This window comes from Pyxicephalus adspersus, chromosome 11 (genome assembly GCF_032062135.1).
Source record: "Pyxicephalus adspersus chromosome 11, UCB_Pads_2.0, whole genome shotgun sequence".
In the NCBI taxonomy this organism is placed as follows: Eukaryota; Metazoa; Chordata; class Amphibia; order Anura; family Pyxicephalidae; genus Pyxicephalus; species Pyxicephalus adspersus.
This window is the reverse complement of record NC_092868.1, coordinates 45831411-45850884: the sequence shown is the minus strand read 5'-3', so window position 1 is coordinate 45850884 and position 19474 is coordinate 45831411. Positions and strand designations below refer to the sequence as shown.

Genomic DNA, 19474 nt, shown 5'->3' with positions numbered 1-19474 from the left:
TATTAGGCGTCCTCCAGTGTCCTGCTGGTCAGATCCCATCCTTGGGCAATGTCCTCTTGTTCTGATTGGTTCTCCCGGCCGGAGTTCCCTGTGTCGCTGGTGCATGTGGCCATCACTGGGGGCACGGCGAGAATTTTAAATTATTTTGTATTGCATTCAATACAAAATAACTGTATTGAATGCAATACGCTGGATTTATTTGTCTAAAAGCAGTACATTGTCCTTCCTGAAAATTTATTTTACGGTTTAATATTTTAGTATGAGTATAATATAGTTTGAAATACAAAACCATGTCAAAGTTTATTAATAAATGTATTTGTTTTTAATTTATTATTTTGACATGATTTTGTGTTTCAAACTTTATTATACTCTACTATTATATAGTAAATATACTATTATACTGTAAAATAAATTTTCATGAAAGACAATGTACCGCTTTTAGACATATAAATCCAAACAGAAATAAACCACCCAGGAGGTTAATATTGTACTTAGTTAATACTGAGCTGCAGAAGCAAGCAGATCAGTTCTGACTTTACTTGCTGCATGCTTGACAATCCCAAAGTATGGAAGCCTCAGACAGCATGACAGTGCAGCTGGGAGTTTTGCTGAACTGAGCGCCATCTAGTGTTCATGAAAAATACTGCACTGTCTTCTTTAGAGGTTAACTGGCGTTTGCCCAATTTAAAGATGGCGGCAGGAAAGTCTGCATACGCCGGAAGTGACGCAGAAGGCGCAGCAGCACGCTCCTGTAAGGTGACAGCTCTGTACTTCAGGTCTCCGGGCTCACCATGGCGGAGCAGCTCCGGCTGGACTTCGCGCCTCCGCAGGCCGACGTGGAGGAAGCAAGCCGGGCTATGGAAGCGTTCGCTCAGAGACACGGCTCGGAGGGGCGGCGGGTGGTTCTCATCACTTCTGGGGGCACTAAGGTTCCGCTGGAGTCCCGCACCGTGCGCTTCCTGGATAACTTCAGCAGCGGCCGGAGAGGAGCCGCCTCAGCCGAGTATTTCCTGCGGGCCGGCTACGCCGTCATCTTCCTGCACCGGCACCGCTCCCTCTTCCCGTACAGCCGCCGCTACAGCAACCAGAACTGGCTGGACAGCCTCCGCCTCATGCCCGGCACCGCGGGGGAGGAGCCTCGGGTAGAAGCGGAGCCAAGCCTGCTGCCTGGGATACTGCAGATCCTGGAGGAGTATGAGGGGGTGAAGGGATCCGGGAGGATGATGGCCCTGGAATTCCACACCTTGTCCGATTACCTGCACCTACTGCTGGCAGCTGCCCGGGCCCTCAGCCCAATAGGTAGGTACTATCCTGGGTGACCATGGGCACCTACCTGCACCTTTCTGCTGGGCAGTATGAATTCATCACTCTCCTAGGTAGCTACTACACCTGAGCTGACTATAGGCACCTACCTACACCTTCTTCCTGGGCAGTATAGAGGTCATAGAGGCTAGATAAGTACTACATTGGGGTGACCCTGGACACCTACCTGCAACTTCCTGTGTGGGCAGTATAGAGGTCATCACTCTCCTAGGTAGCTACTACACCTGAGCTGACTATAGGCACCTACCTACACCTTCTTCCTGGGCAGTATAGAGGTCATAGAGGCTAGATAAGTACTACATTGGGGTGACCCTGGACACCTACCTGCAACTTCCTGTGTGGGCAGTATAGAGGTCATCACTCTCCTAGGTAGCTACTACACCTGAGCTGACTATAGGCACCTACCTACACCTTCTTGCTGGACATCACTCTGCTAGATAAGTACTACATTGGGGTGACCCCGGACACCTACCTGCAACTTCCTGTGTGGGCAGTATAGAGGTCATCACCCTCCTAGGTTGGTATTACACCTGAGCTCACTATGGGCCCCCACCTACCCCTTTCTGTGATGTAGAAATCCTCAGGCTCAGTGGGTACCACACCTGGCGTGACCTCAGACTCTGGCATAGAGATCCTCACCCAGGGTGAAATATGATACTTACCTGCTCCTTCCTTCCTATGTGGTGTAGAGGAGTTTGCTATGATGACCCAGGGTGACCCCGGATACCTTCCCATGCCTGTCTGGTTGATGTTGAGGTCCTCAGCCTGCTAGGTGGGCATTGCACCCAAAGTCACTACAATCACCTACCACCCCTTCCTGTCTGGGAGATTTAGAGATTCTCAGCCTACCAAGTGGACATAAAGGGGAAGCCAGCTGCTGGATGGGCGAGGGCAGTATGGAGGGGTGGGGGGGGGGACTTCCAGTTTCAGCATTTCTTGTGTATGCCTAGTTGGCTTCCTGTCCTCAACCCCATAGATGGGCACAGCACTGGGGTTTGGGGTATAAAAAAATACTCCCCCAGCTGCTCTCTCTGCTCCTCCAATGGCCTACTAATGAATTCCTCACTCATAACCTCATCACACGCACGGCTCCAAGACTTTTCTAAAGCTGCCCCGACTCTCTGTAATGATCTTCCTCGTCTTATTTGGCTTGTTTCTACTTTCTGCTCATTTAAAAGAGCACTCAAAACACATCTTTTCATACTCACCTGCCCGTCTTTTTCTGTCTCTAAAACCCTCACTACATATCTCCCCTCCTATTGTGTGATACTTCCCCCACCTCCTAGATTGTAAGCTCTTCGGGGCAGGGTCCTCTCCTCCTGTATCACTGTCTGTATTAGTCATCTGCAACCCCTATTTAATGTACAGCGCTGCGTAATATGTTGGCACTATATAAATCCTGTTTATTAATAATATAAAAGTAAAACAATGCCACCAGAAGAGAGGACCAGGGCCTATGCAGGTTACAGTCCATAAAGACTGTACGAGCAGTTTGGAGATAAAATCCTACATTGTTGCTTATTTTATAACCCTTTTCATATTCTGATTTCTCTTTTATTTTAGGATCCAACGCCATGTTCTACCTGGCTGCAGCAGTGTCTGACTTCTACATCCCAGCGTCAGAGATGCCAGAACATAAGATTCAGTCCTCTAGTGGTCCACTGCAGGTATTCAGTAATCTTCCAGCAAAGCTGATTTATTATCAACTGCTCAAACAAATCACAATTATTATACATTGTTACTGAGAGAAACGTGTGGGCTGCCATTGTGAATCTCCTTGGAAAAATGCCAATTAGCTGGTTGTGTTTGCTGACATTGCTTTGAGTCATTGGGCCTGATTTATTAAAGCTCTCCATGGCTGAAGAGGATACAATTACATTAGTGAACCTAAATGATCCAGCAAACCTGGAATGGATTTCTTAAAAGTAATTTACTATTAGTTAGCCCCCCTAGCATTCTAATTCTGACCACATTTCCATGCAAAAAGCGTTACATTTTGTTTGCATGGAAAAATTTTTTACGTTGTAGGCTATAATTCTTAGTCATAACTTACTGAAATATGTCAACCATTTATTAAATTTAATAAAAAACTTTAAATTAAAAAAAAACACAAAAATCTGTTAAAATAAATAAAACAGTTAAACATGTAATATAACTGTACAGTAGCATATATATATATATATATATATGTATATATATTATATGGAGATTTCTTTGTATTGGACTCAATACAGCTATTTGTATTGAATCCAATACAATCCGATCCGCCCGCACCACCATCACCGGGAAACCCCGGAGATCATCTCTGCATTCGCTGGCTGGAAATCGAAGAAGATGGATGTGTCCCCAGGACCTGCGGGGACCAGTAGGATGCCAACGGAGCAAGGTAATAGTTTTTTTTTTTTTTTTTTAGGTTATACACATCAAACCTGTAAGCGATTCCTTGTTTGCTGTGTTACGTTTATGATTGTCTTCTTCAGTCTTAGTAATTCAAAAATGAAGCCGTTGGGTTGGCAAAGGTCAGCAATGGCAGCCTACGTGTTCCCTTAGCACCAGTTTTCTTTGGGGAAGCTGGTTCTCAGTGTCAGCAAATCTTATTTATCATGAAAGGTTGGAATGGAAGGAAATTTTTTTGTTTTCAGATGTTGGGGTACCAGGGTAACCCGCAGCCTGTGCCTTATACACACCAGAAAGGGGAACCGAGAAATGCATTGGCAGGGCCCCTGCTATACAGACAGGACCAGGGATGGTTTTGATTTCTCCAGTGGGGTCACAGGCAGGAGTACAGGTGGGGGGAGGTTTTGCAGTTGTTTTATTCTATTGAACCCAAGCATTGTCCTTCTCTTTGCATTTCAGATTACAATGAAAATGGTTCCTAAAATGCTGTCGCCATTGGTCAAAGATTGGGCTCCCAAAGCCTTTGTGATCTCTTTTAAACTGGAAACCGACCCACAGATATTAATAGAGAGAGCTCGCAAAGCCCTGGCAACTTACCATCACCAGGTTGTGGTGGCCAACGTGTTGGACACGAGGAGATCCTACGTGATGGTTGTGACCAACACTGAAGAGGCAAAGCTCTCCGTGTCCGATGAAGAGGAGAGTTTAGGCGTAGAAATTGAGGATAAGATTATCAGTGACTTGACCTCCCGGCATACACATTTCATTGGGCAGACAAATTCCCCCTAGCAATCCTAAGGTTGGTGGGCTCAGACTCTTCATGGGTCAGGGTTCTCTACTGCAATTTATGATTATGAAGGTGCTGTATAGGATGATATAACTATCAACCCCCTTTACAAAGTATGGCTCATTGTCCAGCTAATCGGCTATTCCGTCCATGGTGATTCCCCTCTGCGCATTATGCTGCATGGCTGGTGCTGGAATGAGCATTATGCATCTGCTAATTTCCCTAACAAGTCAGAGAAATCTGTGGGACCAAAAAGGGGGCAGACTTGGGGAAAAGATGAGAAGAAAGCCAATCTTGGGGTAACTTAAATCTGCAAGTCTAGGAAAAAAGATGGAACAACCCTGGACACCCAGGTAATAGCTCTCAGGCAAATACATTCATGGTATCTGATTGTCAGTTCATTCATGTATTTGTCACGCTGTGTAGATCTGTAAAGGTACTGGAAAATATCATTTTGATTTTTCTATTCTACAAACCAGCCTGTTTATTCTTCTAAGTACAGACTTAACAAATAAATTAGGCTTTATTTATAAAGCTGTGAATATGACATTCACTGGTGTAGAATCTTTCAGGTCCATGTGTTTCAATAGCAGTAACTGATTCTGCACCCAGGAATGTTTCAGTGAATGTCAGATTTACTGCTTTATGAATAGACTCCCTGCATGTGCTAAAAACACCCATTATTCATCTGTTCTGTTCCTATCATCTCCATTTATTTTGAAAGAGATCATTGGGATGACATATGTGGTGGCCATAAGACATAGTTAAAGATAGGGCCATTAAAGTGTGGTTGATGATTACTGTTCTGTGCTTCAGTGACTATGGCTGAGCTAGTAACCTGAACTATGTTTTATGGCCACCAAACCACATCAAAAAAGGAAAGTGTACATCTTACATTACATTTCCTGCAGCTGATATCCATGGACAACCCCTGCAATCCTTGGAAATCCCCAAGTTGCATGCGGCCATGTAGGAATCACGCATGCTTGTGTTCCATGCTGCGGAGTACACCTGAATACACTACTTAATTTTTCTATTAAACGCAATCCAGTTGTCTTTCTGGCTGCTTCAAATCAATGCAGCATAACCTATTATAATTAAATCAAACAATTCTAACGTACTGAGCACATTGTGTTTTACGTTTTATGTCCCAATACTTGCTGTAGTTCTGGGGTGTTGCTGCCTGAAACCTACTTACTTAATTCTGTTTCCAAATTTCCAATAGGTAAACATTATGGAAACAATGATCTACAAACCATTCCTGACATCAGATCAAACAATTTTCAGTTGTGTAAACCACCCAACAAGCACACTTACAAATAGAAGATGTATTTAATATAAAATATAATATATTGCACAAAGGTGTTATTTAAGCTTGATGCTCTTCTTAACTCCTGCGCGGATTCCAGATATTTCTCCTGAGTATCTGGCCTCCTCCTTGCGGACCTCCCGAACCTGGAAGATGAATTCAAGAATGTGTTATATGAAAGCAAAGGAAGTGGCTTCTACAACTTCATGTCACATTGCAAAAGAACTGTGCTGACAGAAATATCCATGCAGCTAATCATTCAATGAAAGATTTGTTTCAGTCAGTCACATACACAATCATATTAAAAAGCTATCGACTGACAGGTGACAAACTTTTTTTTTTTTTTTTTTTTTTTACATTTTTCCATCATTGCACATTCCCTTTATGACAATGTCCTCACTTGTCACTCACCCATTTTAAGTCAACAGTGATATTACTGACTTGATTTTAAGATCCAGATTCCAAGGCTTTCATCCAGACCAGTCAGTAAAATCTGAATTATTTACATCTGTATTAAAGCTTACTAGTTCACTAACAGTGCCAATAGCCTGGAGCATGTATGTTTAATACCAAGTCAGTACGTGCATTCCAATTTTTTCACCCAAATGATATTGCTTTCCAAACAGATGTGCAGTTGAAATGCTCTGAAATGGGCAGACAGTGGGCATATTTTGAGGACAGGACAGCAGCCATGAAAATCTCTTATCCCATGATCACTAACACCAGATAGGTCACCCAACATATGATGATCATTGCCATGGCCAGCTGATGACCATAGAAAGATTTGTGTGCACCTTAGAACTACATCTCACTATAAATCTATGAGAATGCTTTAAATTAATTCTGAAAAATCTAATGTCATACGCATGCTGCATATGCCCATCAGCACAGACTAAAGCTAGAACCAGGGTGACTGCTTGACACAAATGTTATCCAGCATGAACAAGAAGGGGCACCTAGAGGACAGAAACTTGACCTGATCACAAGACAATCTTCTCCCCAGCCCCTTTTAGCCGGGTACACCACCTGGCACTTTTCAGTATGCACCTGGCTCTTTTGGGTGGTTACTGAAACCTCATAATACAGGTCTGCCACCCACCTATAGCTTCTTCACACCCAGCTTAAAAAAAACATTCTGGGTTGAACACTGCAAGAGATGATCAGAATTGGTGACACTGTGTGCATGGAGATTTTTACACTTAAGAAAAACACTGACAAATGCAATTATCCTTAATCCGCACTCTTCCATTACATTCTAATCTGCTTAGTCCTGAAAATGGAACACTTAATATGTTCTCCCAGCAGTTATTAGAAGAGTCACTTTTTGTGCAACGTTCAGGCAGACATCCATCCGGCACAGCTACTGAGCTGGCAGACTTCTATGGGGCTGTCCTGGTCAATGGAGACATTTTCCAGGACAGCCCTATACAAATCTATGCAGACATAGTCAGACTGCAGGCTGATTTAAGCTCTTCATGGCAGAGTCCTCTCTTCCTCCTGTGTGTCATTTGCAACCCCTTTGTAATGTACAGCACTGTGTAATATAACCACGCTATATAAATCCTGTTTATTAATAGTAATAATAATTATTATTATTATTCATATGGTTATTATTATTAAAAGTAAATCTGCAACTGAGTCATGGAAGAAGATGCAGTGGGGAGGGGGAGGGATAATATTGCAACATATCTGCACACATCCACAAGAGTCGCATCATCAGTGACTACTCAATAGTCAAAGAGGATTGCAAGGTGACCCAGAGGATTTGGCAGCAGGGGATACAACATTGACAGGAACCTGGACCCATCATCATTGGAGGACAGCACAGAAGATAAATATTTGACAAAAAGTTAAACTTCAAGTCAAAAACTTCTGTCTTCTGCTTTACATTTGTATCCCTAAACGTGAGCCATATTATATTTAAACTGGTTCTATCAGTGGACACATTGATGGGCCCTGAAACAGCCACAGCCAGACAACTTGCAGTCCCAGCGGTTGTATCCTGGCTAAAACTCTGCTCCATACAAAACGCCAATTACTAAACGAAACTCCAGGAAATCCACACACAGCTGACACTGAACATACCTGGCCCTTTCTGCGGATCTTGGCACGTCTGAACTTCTCTCTATGTTTAACTCTGGGATTCCTGTCGATCTTCTTCCTTTTAGGTGTGAGTCCTTTATTTTTGGCAATCTGAAATTAGAAGGTGAAATTAAACAGCCGCAGCAGATTAACATCCCATCTTGTTTTATACTACAAATAGTAACAGGAATATAGTGGTCGTAAGTACTAAAATAGTCCCACAGAGGGTGACACCGTCCAAAGATGATATCTGGAATCTGATGGGCTTAGCTGCCCTCAAAATTTGGCTTTGGGGAGTCCAGAATTCAGAATATTCCACATCTTAGGTTAGCTATTCATAGGACAAAATTTGATCTCCCTTGTTGTTTGCACTATGTATTGTCTGTTGTACAGTGCCATTAAGATGATGGTGCTATATAAATGACAGTTTGCATACCGCAGTTTCCAAGTCACCATCAATTTCAAGGTGTACTAGCTCTGTTCTTTTACAATATAAAATATACTGCAAGGTTTTTAAATATCAGACCCATTGAACATATATTGCAATGTGTTACATCACAGCCTTGTTGGATAATCCAATCTCTCTGCCTGCTGTCTTGGTATTGTTACCTGGTATGTAATCGCTCTCTTTGCATTGGGATCCAACTCTTCTTCTGTTAGCATCTCGTTGCTAAAAAAAAAACAAAACACACAAAAGGTAAATCTTAGAAAATAAAGCTGCCATTTACAACATACATCACGCCAAGCCTTCAATACATACATCGTCTCTTTTTCCCCACGTTTTCGTTTTTCTAGTAGTTTTTGTTCCATCATTCTATAATAATTCAAAGCATCATCTTCATCCAGATCGGAGTCAGCCTCCTCCAGAGGGCGCTGCATTAAATACAAAAGCATACAACCAATCAAATCTGTAACAAATGCATTGGATATGTGAGCCCACACCTTGAGTGGAAAGTGACTTCATGTATGTGGACACCCTCTAAATATTTGGGTCCAGGTGTATCCAGTGAAGTGTAATATTAATGATAAAAAATTATAGACAGCTATATTCCTTTACCTTTGTGGCAACAGATTTGTTAGGGTTCCTTTTCTGCTCCACCATAGCTCAGCATTCATAGCTCCAAAAAAAAATGGTTTTATGGTAGAAATGGTTTGATGGTAGAAAGTGACTAGTACAGAGCTCTGATGTCAGTGCTACTTTGGGAAGAATTGGAAAGTTGACAGAGCCAGGTCATCCCACCAATCAATAACAGCACAAAATTTTACTGCAGGCACTCCCAGATTTTGTGAAAAACTGGGCTTTTATAGCCACATCAGAGGTGAAGGATGGGGGACAACTACATATTATTGCCACGGGTATAGAATAGGATTCTTACAAGTGTACACAAACTTTTGACCATATACTGTCCCCAGAATGATTTTATTTTATAATGATTCTGCCCATCCACTCTTGTGATAACATTTACATCTACCTACTCCACTTACTACTTTACCGGAGACATGAATGCCAATTCATTGTACAGTATGAGCAGACTGTTAGATCCTTTATGTTAGATTACTAAATGTGTCAACTGCCTGGCTGTGCAGAGGGGCATCCAGCCCAAAGCTGTTCAGATTTAAAAACCTACCCCCCCCCCCTCCACTTTACAAATTTTACCTTGACAGCCACTTTCTTGGAAGCTTTTGGTTGACCATTTTGGAATTTAAGCGCATCAGGATTTTTCTGGAAATCTTCACTGAGGAGCAAATGTATTTCTGGAGATAATCGCTCATCCACAGCCGCCAATTCATTTATTAGCTGGAATGATATTTGTTACACAATGTCACATTGAGGAAAGGTAATCAGCAAAAAAGGCGACATTTTTATCAGAATATAAATGCTTGAACAATATTTTGGATGGAGGGGATAATAAAAGAGGCCCAGCAGAAAACAAATACATTATAGAATATAATAAAACAACGAGGATATCATATGTGGTGCACTCACATTTCTATAGGTGACCAATCTTTCTATGACAGGGTGCCCGGTGACTGGAAGTCTCTTGGCTTTCAGGAACAGGTAATAGCTGATATTTGTGCAATAACTAGAAAAAGAGAACAAGATATTAATTCCAAGCTGTGCACAGAGACAGATAAAATCACTAAAAAGAAGCCAATTATAGTACTTACTTCATATACAGCTGGTACTTCGTCCTTATGTAGGCACTACCCTAAAAAACACAATGATATCTTTTTTTTTTCCACAATTTATGAAACTGAAATATAAAGACATTGGCCCTGATTTATTAAAAGCTCTCCCAGGCTGGAGAGGATTCACTTTCATCAGTGAAGCTGGATGATCCAACAAACCTGAAATGGATTTCTTCAAAGTCATTTGCTAGCAAATGTTTTGAAAGATTGACTGGATCCATTTCAGGTTTGCTGGATCACCCAGCTTCACTGATGAAAGTGAATCCTCTCCAGCCTGGGAGAGCTTTAATAAATCGAACCCATGAAGTGAAGGTCTTGCGGTAACAGAAACGTATAATGGATTGGGGTTCTGGTATCTTTGTTTTACAAATCATCTTGCAATATCAATTATCCTTTACAAAACAGTCTAAATTATACAAGGAGAAAGCCCAGCACTAGCTTTTGACTTTCTGACCATGTCAGTTTTGTGTGTATTTGATTGTATTTGATACATCCACTTACCTTGCCTTCAGGGATGGTTCCATTTTTTACCATCTGCAATAATGGTTCCAATTCATTCTTCACCTCTTCCAACTAAAATAAAAAACGCAAATATGAAAACTTAGAGCCATGACAAAGTACAACAATAAACTATGTGTGCCGTTCATAAAAGTAGTTACAGAACCTGAGCCACATCTTGGAACAGCCTATCATTCCTGTTTTAGATCAGATTTCCTTGTGCAATAAGCAGCCTCTCAGGTCAGTTACCACTGACATCAATACCTATAATGACATCAGCCTTCCCAAATGACTAGCAAAGCAAGAGGCTCTGTTCCCACTCACCACTAAGCCAATGAACTGTGAGCTGGGGATAAAGACATTATAGCCGGGGTTCCCTGAAGACCTGAAAGTTATTTCAAGTGGTTCCCGCCATGATAAAGAGGTTGAGAAACACCGGATTAGAGGACAGTCGAATGGTTCCCATTGTGGTAAAGATTCCTCTCTTGAGCATACATTCAATCTTAGTATTTTACCTTCTGCTTTAGATCCTGAATAAGTTCCAAAAGCTCTGGAGATTCTTTCTTCAACAACTTGCGTTTCTCCTTATCAGACATCTTCTCTAAATCCTTCTCAATCTTCTCCTTGGACAGGTTCTCCTCGCTCTGCTTTTCACTAAATTCCTGCAAGGGTGAAGAAATAAAACACTCAATGTGCAAGTTCAACCAAAGTCCTCTTTAGGCTCCATAGTAAAACCATGAAAATGATGGTCACTAAATCAATAAAAATGGAAAAAAGTGCTGCCTGTAAAGACTTCATACTACACAGTACCACCAACCACACTGCTGATATTTGCCAATTTCTGTGTTCCCAGACCCTTAGAGCATTAGGAGAAAACAGTGATGTTGGGGATGACAGATCACAGGATCCACAGTGAGAATACTGAGACCAACACACTTCTGAAAGGAATACTATGTTGCAGCTCTTCAACAGAAAGAATAAATCTACAACAGAGGAACAAAAAGTATGAAGTCTTCTTTACAAGCAGAAAAAAATAAGGGGACCCCGTCTTTCCAATTATCATCATTAAAAGCCTTTTCTCATTAAAAGCCAAAAAACAGGATCTTGAGGGCCCACGGGCCAGGGTTCGACACCTTGGACCTAAATACTAAGTCTACCTGCATAAAATCCATTTGTAGCCACATGCTACAGTGCTCTTGGCCTCAAAGCAGTTGCACGGTCTTGTCTGGCCCATTCTGTGGGGGTTCAATTCCCAAGCCTAGTATATGGGCTTTTTGAGCCTGGGATACAGAACTTTGTTCTGATTATGAAACAGGAATAATCCATTTACCTCTATAAAATCCAGGCCAAAATCTTCCTCGCTCAGGGTCTGTGCCAAGCGTTTCTGGATATTTTGTGCCTCCTCTTCTTCCTCCTCGGCCTCGGCCTCTAGCTCCTCTTTGCTTTTTTTTACTTCTTTATAAATAAAACAATGTGTCACTACAAAATTCATGCATGCTGGGCCACTACTACTTTCTAAATGGAAGTGAAGCCAAACAATTTAGCAGATTCCAAAAAAGATAACTCAAGTCTGATAAAAAAAAAAAAAAATTTTAAAAAATCAATAAACATGCCAACATTTACAATCTATTGGTACATGATTTCTAGGCAGGCATGTGGGAAGAACAATCATGGCTTCCAGAGTGCTGTTGGCCGCTCTCAACCAATTATTATATTGGCCCGCATATTACCACATCTGCAGTTCTTAATGGGACACCAGCCTTCGCAGATATGAGGGTTTAGTTTCACTGGAAGTAAACAATGCTGCAAAGATGAGCATATTACAACAAAAACTCAAATGCCAACCCCGCTATGGGTAAGCAAGGACTTTTTTTTTTAAGAAATTATATATCATATGTTAGTTGATGGGAAAAGCTCATGGCCAGGTCAGCCATTGGCTTCTTCAATACAAGCAAGATTCCCCGGACATTCCTAACTCCGTCCCTGTCCTCCTTCCTGGGAGTCCCAATGTAATCAGGCTGAATAGCATGATGTGATTTAATGCAAGCCAGGTAACAACCATGACAGTGATATGACTCCTAGATTGTAAGCTCTTCGGGGCAGGGTCCTCCCCTCCTCCTGTGTCACTGTTTGTATCTGTCTGTCATTTGCAACCTTTATTTAATGTACAACGCTGCATATCATGTTGGCGCTGTAAAAAAAACCTGTTTAGTAATAATAATATTGGAAAAATATTACAGCATCATAACATATCATTGCCATTTTCTGGATGACAAGAACAATTAACCAGTACTTTCACACTTGGTATAATGATATTCCTAAAACTCCAATGAAGCCATACATACTTTTACTGAATTCTTTGTAATCAGTGTCATAGTAGATCTTCTTCTTCTGTCCCCAGGCCAAAGCATCCGGCAGATCTGAAGTCACAGATAACATATTGAGAGATAAAGCATTCGGTCATTTGTTATTCACCTTATTATTATACCTGTAATAATATATGTTGTCTCAAGGAAGACAGAACAACAACCTATAATCAAACACACATAAAAATAATAAAGGCCCGAATATACCTGGGTATTAAAGCTTTAAAGTAAAGATAACAGAAACTGTTGATCCAGGGAACATCCAATTGCCTCATGGAATCGGAAATTATTTTTTTCCCATTGGAGCAAATTGTACCAGGGGTTTGTTTGCCTTCTCTGGATCAACTATGTTTTATATCTGGAATATGTTTATTTCCCTAGTGGTTGAACTTGATGGACATATGCCTTTTTTCAACCTGACTTACAATGTAACCATGGTCTATGCAATAATAAAAGGCTTTAGGAAAAACACTGGAGGTCTAGTGCAAGCAAGCAGACCCACTGATAATCTGATCACTTCTCCAATCAGATGGAAGTCCAGGAAAGGCATGTGTGTATAATATGCAGCTCCATTTTATGAAGATAAAAACAGATAAAATTCTTTCCTATACTAAGGGGACAATATCCAGTGCTTGGTCATTTAGGGTTCGCTAAAAGGAGAATCAAATGATTTTATTGTCCCTTTTAGATGGTCACATGACTAAGCTTTTGGGCATATCCTTGGTAAAGGAGGCTTCCTCCAGGAAAAGGAAGCATTTCATTAATTTCTTAGTATTTTATTACAGCGTTTAAAGCTAAACTCCAGCTATATCTTTAATGTTACAGCTGTACTCCTGAGATCCTGTCCACCATTTGTATCAGGACTGAGAGAAATGCTGAGGCAAGATGTTCTGAAGTCACGGTGAACTTCAACCCCTCAGTCCCTTCCACCAGCAAGATCTTTGTTTCCTGCACTTTGTCACTAAAGTTAAAATAATTTATATAATACAAATGGTTTAATTTAATTTTTTTATCAGCTTGATATTGAAGGGGGATAAAAACCAGGAAAGAAAAGATCAAAAGACTAAACTTCAGTTTTAGGTTAATTACAAATATACAATTTATAACACATTTCACATCAACACGCTGGAAACAAGTGATTTTTTCTGATTCTACAGTTAAATCCTGGTTGGATCTTGACAAGTTGTGTTTTGAAAATATATCTAAATCTTTATAATCTTTATATTTTACAATTTATATCATGAGTGAGACTTTATACAATTCTACAAATATCCGGCCCTTACATTCCACAGAATAACCGAGGACAATAAAAGTTATTTGTATAATTAGACTCACCATCTTTTGCACGATCGTCTAGGTCACTTCCCATTGAAAGTTGGTCATCTTCATCCTCTGCCTCTTCATCACCTTGTTCCTCTTCTTCTTCCTCATCATCATCATCATCCTCGTCGTCGTCAGGAATGTCAAGAGGCATAACCTCATCCTACAATGATACAGTGAAAGAATTGTGGAAATGCATATCAAATAGCTTTGACGTCACTATGAGGATAGTTTTTTCCTCTTTGAGTGACACCTGGCTCCCCATGCATGCGCGGTCTGAAGCTGGTAATTTGCTTTGCGAGTCCAAAAAGGATGGCGACGGTATGTTTCTAGAATATGAAAGCAACCCCTGGAAACATGGGGAGAATGTTCAAACTCTTTGAAGAGCATACGACTTTTATATTGTTTGGCTGTATTATCAGAGAGGCTCCATCTACCATTTAGTATACAGACGACACAAAGTTGTTTTGTACTCATTTTTTAATCAATTTTAGACATTTCAGAGCTCCAGGTGAAGGGAGGTGAGCTTCCAGTACATAGGAAATCTATGATGTGTTAGCCAAGATTTGAAACTGGAAACCGAGCGCTGACTATTGAGCCATCCTGCTGCCCAGTCTACTAAATATTTTACCTAGCAGTTTATTCAAATAAAATGATGGGTTCAATAATGGGCCTAGCAGAATCTTGGTGTGATAAATTTAGGCAAAATACATAGCCTGGTGTGTAAAACACAACAGCTTCTTTAGCTGCATATGTGACAAGTCAATGAATGCACTATAACTTGCAGTTTTCAGTGTAGTTCCACATTTCCAGACCCAACCACTGAGAATAAAAGCAATGCTACGTAATTCGACCTTTTTTTATATTTTAAATATTAACACCTTGTATGTATCTTTTTGTACAGAACCATAGAAGATAACTGTGCTACTTTTAACCTAACCTACTATGTAACAACTATAAAGGTAAGCATAGGAAGAGATTCTTTAGGACAGTAAACAAAGAATAACTACACAATTCTGGACAGGTAATGGCATATTATATAAAACACAACTGGACATAATTCAGATTGGTCAGATTACCCTTAAATTAGTGCATGAGCTCCATCTGATCAGAAGCTGAACAAGGACCAAGGACAAGAGGACCAAGGAGTCTCCATAGTTCTACATTATTAATTAATGTTAAAGTAGAAGTTTAGTTTGTTTACACTTACCTCACTGTCAACTTGCTCTTCATCGCTGTCAAACTTTACTCCTTTTTCCATCAGACTCTGAAACGAGCACCAAAAGGTTGGACTATTTCATTGCACAGAAATCACAGATATGTAAATATAAGCTCCACAACATTAGTATAAGATCCCACAGTGTTACCCCCTAGGGGGCAGGTCCAAGATGCCCTGCATTCACAGGATGTCCTTAGTCTTCCGAGATAAATGATGTTGAGGGTTTTTTAACCAGGGGGACTGAAGACATCAAGTGGTGGTAAAAAAATAAAAATGAATGCAGAGGCAAGTAACGAGGCTGGGGCAGTTTTATTTTTATTACCCATGCACTGGAACTATTTTTTTGGGGGGGGGATCACAAAACCATCCACAGGGCCCTAAATAAGTTCTCCAGAGGGGCCCACTGTTGCCAATATCTGCCATTTATTAACAGGTAAACACATGTAAATGAATAGTTCATTTAAATCAGCAGTGCAGAAGTCTTATACCGAAAGCATATTTTTTACTTAGCACATTTTGCCTGGAGGTCAGCATAGTGGCATTGACTTTATACTATAGAACATAATGAATGTAAATTGATTTACCTTGATCTTCCCCTCATGGTAATCATCAATTTCATCATTATAGTACTTTGAAGAGAGCTGCAATATAAAAATAAAGAATTGTTTTACAACTTTAACAACAAGAGTGATGCATATAACAAAGAAGCACATTAGACTGATTGGTGGGTATTACCTCCTTTGTGGAAGGGATATCAGCATTGGAAATGGATTCATCGTACACAAACTCATCTGTTTTGGCTTTTTGTAGCCTCCGACTTCTACAAGATAATAAAACATAATACATTTATCATATATTTTACAGAAGCATTACATTGGCTGCAGGCTATGATTACAGTACAGCATCAGTATTCTCTCCGACCCTTTTTAGCTGGGGGCACCACCCAGCACTTTTCAGCAGTGCCATAAGTTGGGTCATAACACAGGGCCTGCCACCCGCCTACAATTTCTTCCCACCCAGCTTAAAAAAATATCTGGGTTTAGCACTGAGCAGTAATGGAGCCATGTCCTGATGATGCTGGTATTCCCACAGAAGGAGGAAGCACTTTCATTTAAAAAGACTTTACTACAGACAGTGATCAATATGTAAGAGAATGTAAACTGGGGGTGCAAAGCTGTGCACATTTTATTTGCTCCCACTAGGTTGGTATCAAAAGCTACAAGCACTTGAAAATTGATTGAAGTAAGTGTGGTATTTATGGGGGTAAACTGGACAATTCCTTATACCCTTTTCCAACGGCAATCAAAGCTGTAATTCGTTACTGTAGTACCACAGACTGTAATGTCCATGTACAGTTCTAATACGCCGTACCTGTGCTTCCACCTAGACTTCTGTGTCTACAATGCTTGAATTGCTCCTTTAGACTATCTGGTTTTATAGAACAAATTGCTGAGCATAGGTGTCATATAACACAATGTATTCTGCTTTGCGGCAAAGTCTCAGACCAAGCTGACCCGTCTACCAATAAAAAAAGCTAGGATGGCCATGTGACTGTCAGAATTGGGCCATCAAGCAACAAAGATGGTGCCCTGGTTTGATGAATTGGGTTTTCTTTCAGATCATACGAATAGTTGTGTTTTTATGCCTCATTTCTTTAGGAAAGAGATCACAAAGGACAGACCAGCAGTGGCATCACAACTTAAAGGATCTGTTTGTGTTCTATTGATGATTTGCTGCTACTATAGACCTCTGCCTCTCCTTCCTATTCAGTTGTCACTCTTTGGTCTGTCTGTGAATAGACCCCTCCACAACTACATACTAACAAAGGTATTATAGTGTACTGCACCATCTATTTGTACTATGTTAAAAATAAAAAACAGGAGATCTTGTGGAATCCATGCTTTGATGGCAGAACAAGGGGCGATCAACATAACATTAAAGCGTACCTAAACTCAGAATTTTTACTTTACATAAAAGGGTAGACAGTGTTTAACCCGGAATTTTTTTAAAGCTGCGTTGCAGCCCCTGTATTGCGCCCAAATGTTCAGTAACGACCCAAAAACAGCGGAATGGTAACTAAAAAGGTGGTGAGCTCAGCTAAACGGGGCTGGGGAGAATACTGGGTAGACAACCTTTTTCTTTAACCACCCGTTAAACCCGACACTTGCAAAAAAGTGTCACTTACCTGGTCCCGCTGTGATCATCCCGTCGTTCTCCAAAAAAAAACTTACCCGGTCCCCGCAGCTCCTCCGGACACGTCTTCTCTCTTCTGTGTTCTCCCCGCGAGTGCAGTGACGATCTCCGGGGTTTCCTGGTGACGTCGATTTCCTGATCACTTTGCATTGAACTCAATACAAAAAAGCTGTATTGAGTCCAATACAAAGAAATCTTTATATAATTTATATGTAATTGTATCAAGGCAATCAAGAATAAATGGGAGCACAGGGCATCCCAGGAGCCTCTTGGTTGCTCCTTCTGCTTATGATCTCAGGCATGCGCAGCCAGATCGGCAAGTTTTTTCCCAATCTACATCACCCAATCTCACACCTGTGCAGTGCGAGATCGGGTGATGTAGGAAGAAGAAAAGAGAAGATGGCGGCGCCTGGCACTCCCTCTGCACCAGGCAGAAGACAGATAACGGTAAAGCTACGTACACACATGCAATAATTGTTGTTAAAAAATGAATGATTGATGACCGATCAAGGATTATGCACGATTATTTTAAACAATCGTATAGTGCACGATTCCGTACATGCTGTAACGAAACAATCGTTCAAACATAATCCACCAATAATGTACACACGAGATACGATCGTCTGAACAATGCATGAAATGACGCGTACTAGAGAAAGTGTACTGCATTACCATCCACAATCACTGAACGACCATACACACAATAGATTGTGAACGATCGTCACCCAATCAGATCTGCTGGGAAGGTCGTTCATCGGCGTCGTTGTGCACTTTTGTTGTTAAAGATTATAGGCAGATCGGTCGTCAATCGTTCGTTTCCAAATACAATTGTTGCACGTGTGTTGTTTTGGGTTTAATTGGTTTCTTTCATTGTTTTTGGCTGATTAGGGTGTGTGTAATTAATAAATTATATATATATATATATATATATATATAATATATACATTTATACACACACACACACACCAGTGTGCCAACCACAATTTTTATACAAACCTATAGATTTACATATTGATAACATTGTATCACCACATTTTTTTTACCACAAACAGGCCCCACTAGCCCTGAGAAAACTGGGCCTACAGCCCTGGGTTATCTGGGTCATATTCCTGTATACCAACCCCTCCCCATCTCTGTGCTACCCACTATGTAAAAACATGAGCCATGCCATCTGCCATGCTCCTATTTTATTAAAGCATAAATGATTAATTATAATAAAATTGTAATATGCAATAGTTGGATGAATAATGCAGTGCACTATGATACTTTTAGTAGTTATATTTTGGTGTGGTGGATACATAGACAAACCAAAGAGTGACAGCTGAATAGGAAGGAGGCACAGAGCAGTCCTGTTCTCCATGTGGGCCAGTTGGATGTGTGTCCTTGCAGCAGTACCGTAGTTCTGACCACCTAGACACACATCACCAGTTCTGTCTCTTTCCCATATTTCCCTATCGATCACTCACCTGCGAGGTTTCACCATTCTCCCCTCTTTTCCAGTCTCCACTCCCACGTGTTTACCACTTCCTGTCCGTCACTTTAGACAGCCCCTCCAGAAACAGCAGTCAAAATGTTTCGTTCCTACAAAACTCTATTTGTATCTGTTTACTAGTTCTCTGAATAAATAATGTATGTAGCTTCCGGCTTTTTATTTTCTGTATCTTTTCCTCTATGGCTGTAAAGTCATTCTGGCATTTGTAGTTCTACCCTTACCTTCATGTACCAGTGAGAGTACATATTTTCATTGTATAGATACTCATCCTAACAAATACATATATAAGTAAGAGCTG

General features: G+C 40.8%; 2 protein-coding genes across 3 annotated transcripts; one reads left to right on the top strand and one right to left on the bottom strand.

Annotated features, from left to right (window-relative positions):
- Positions 1–726: 726 nt before the first annotated feature.
- Positions 727–5627, top strand: PPCS (phosphopantothenoylcysteine synthetase). Its single transcript, XM_072427189.1, has 3 exons — positions 727–1299; positions 2887–2990; positions 4180–5627. Exons 1-3 carry the CDS (start codon positions 792–794, stop codon positions 4507–4509), a joined length of 942 nt encoding a protein of 313 aa, XP_072283290.1. The 5' UTR covers positions 727–791; the 3' UTR covers positions 4510–5627.
- Positions 5628–5820: 193 nt separating this feature from the next.
- On the bottom strand, positions 5821–19244 carry UTP3 (UTP3 small subunit processome component). Of its 2 annotated transcripts, none has more exons than XM_072427187.1 (16): positions 19151–19244; positions 16227–16311; positions 16076–16132; positions 15483–15539; positions 14288–14435; positions 12932–13006; positions 11917–12041; positions 11102–11248; positions 10590–10661; positions 10068–10108; positions 9886–9982; positions 9556–9696; positions 8659–8771; positions 8508–8568; positions 7902–8009; positions 5821–5962 (listed from the first exon to the last, which is right to left on the bottom strand). In XM_072427187.1, the coding sequence occupies exons 1-16, from the start codon at positions 19165–19167 to the stop codon at positions 5873–5875; spliced, it is 1434 nt and encodes a 477-aa protein (XP_072283288.1). In that variant the 5' UTR covers positions 19168–19244; the 3' UTR covers positions 5821–5872. The 2 variants fall into 2 exon arrangements, with proteins under 2 accessions (XP_072283288.1, XP_072283289.1); XM_072427188.1 differs by having other exon boundaries at positions 11917–12038.
- Between the last annotated feature and the right edge of the window lie 230 nt (positions 19245–19474).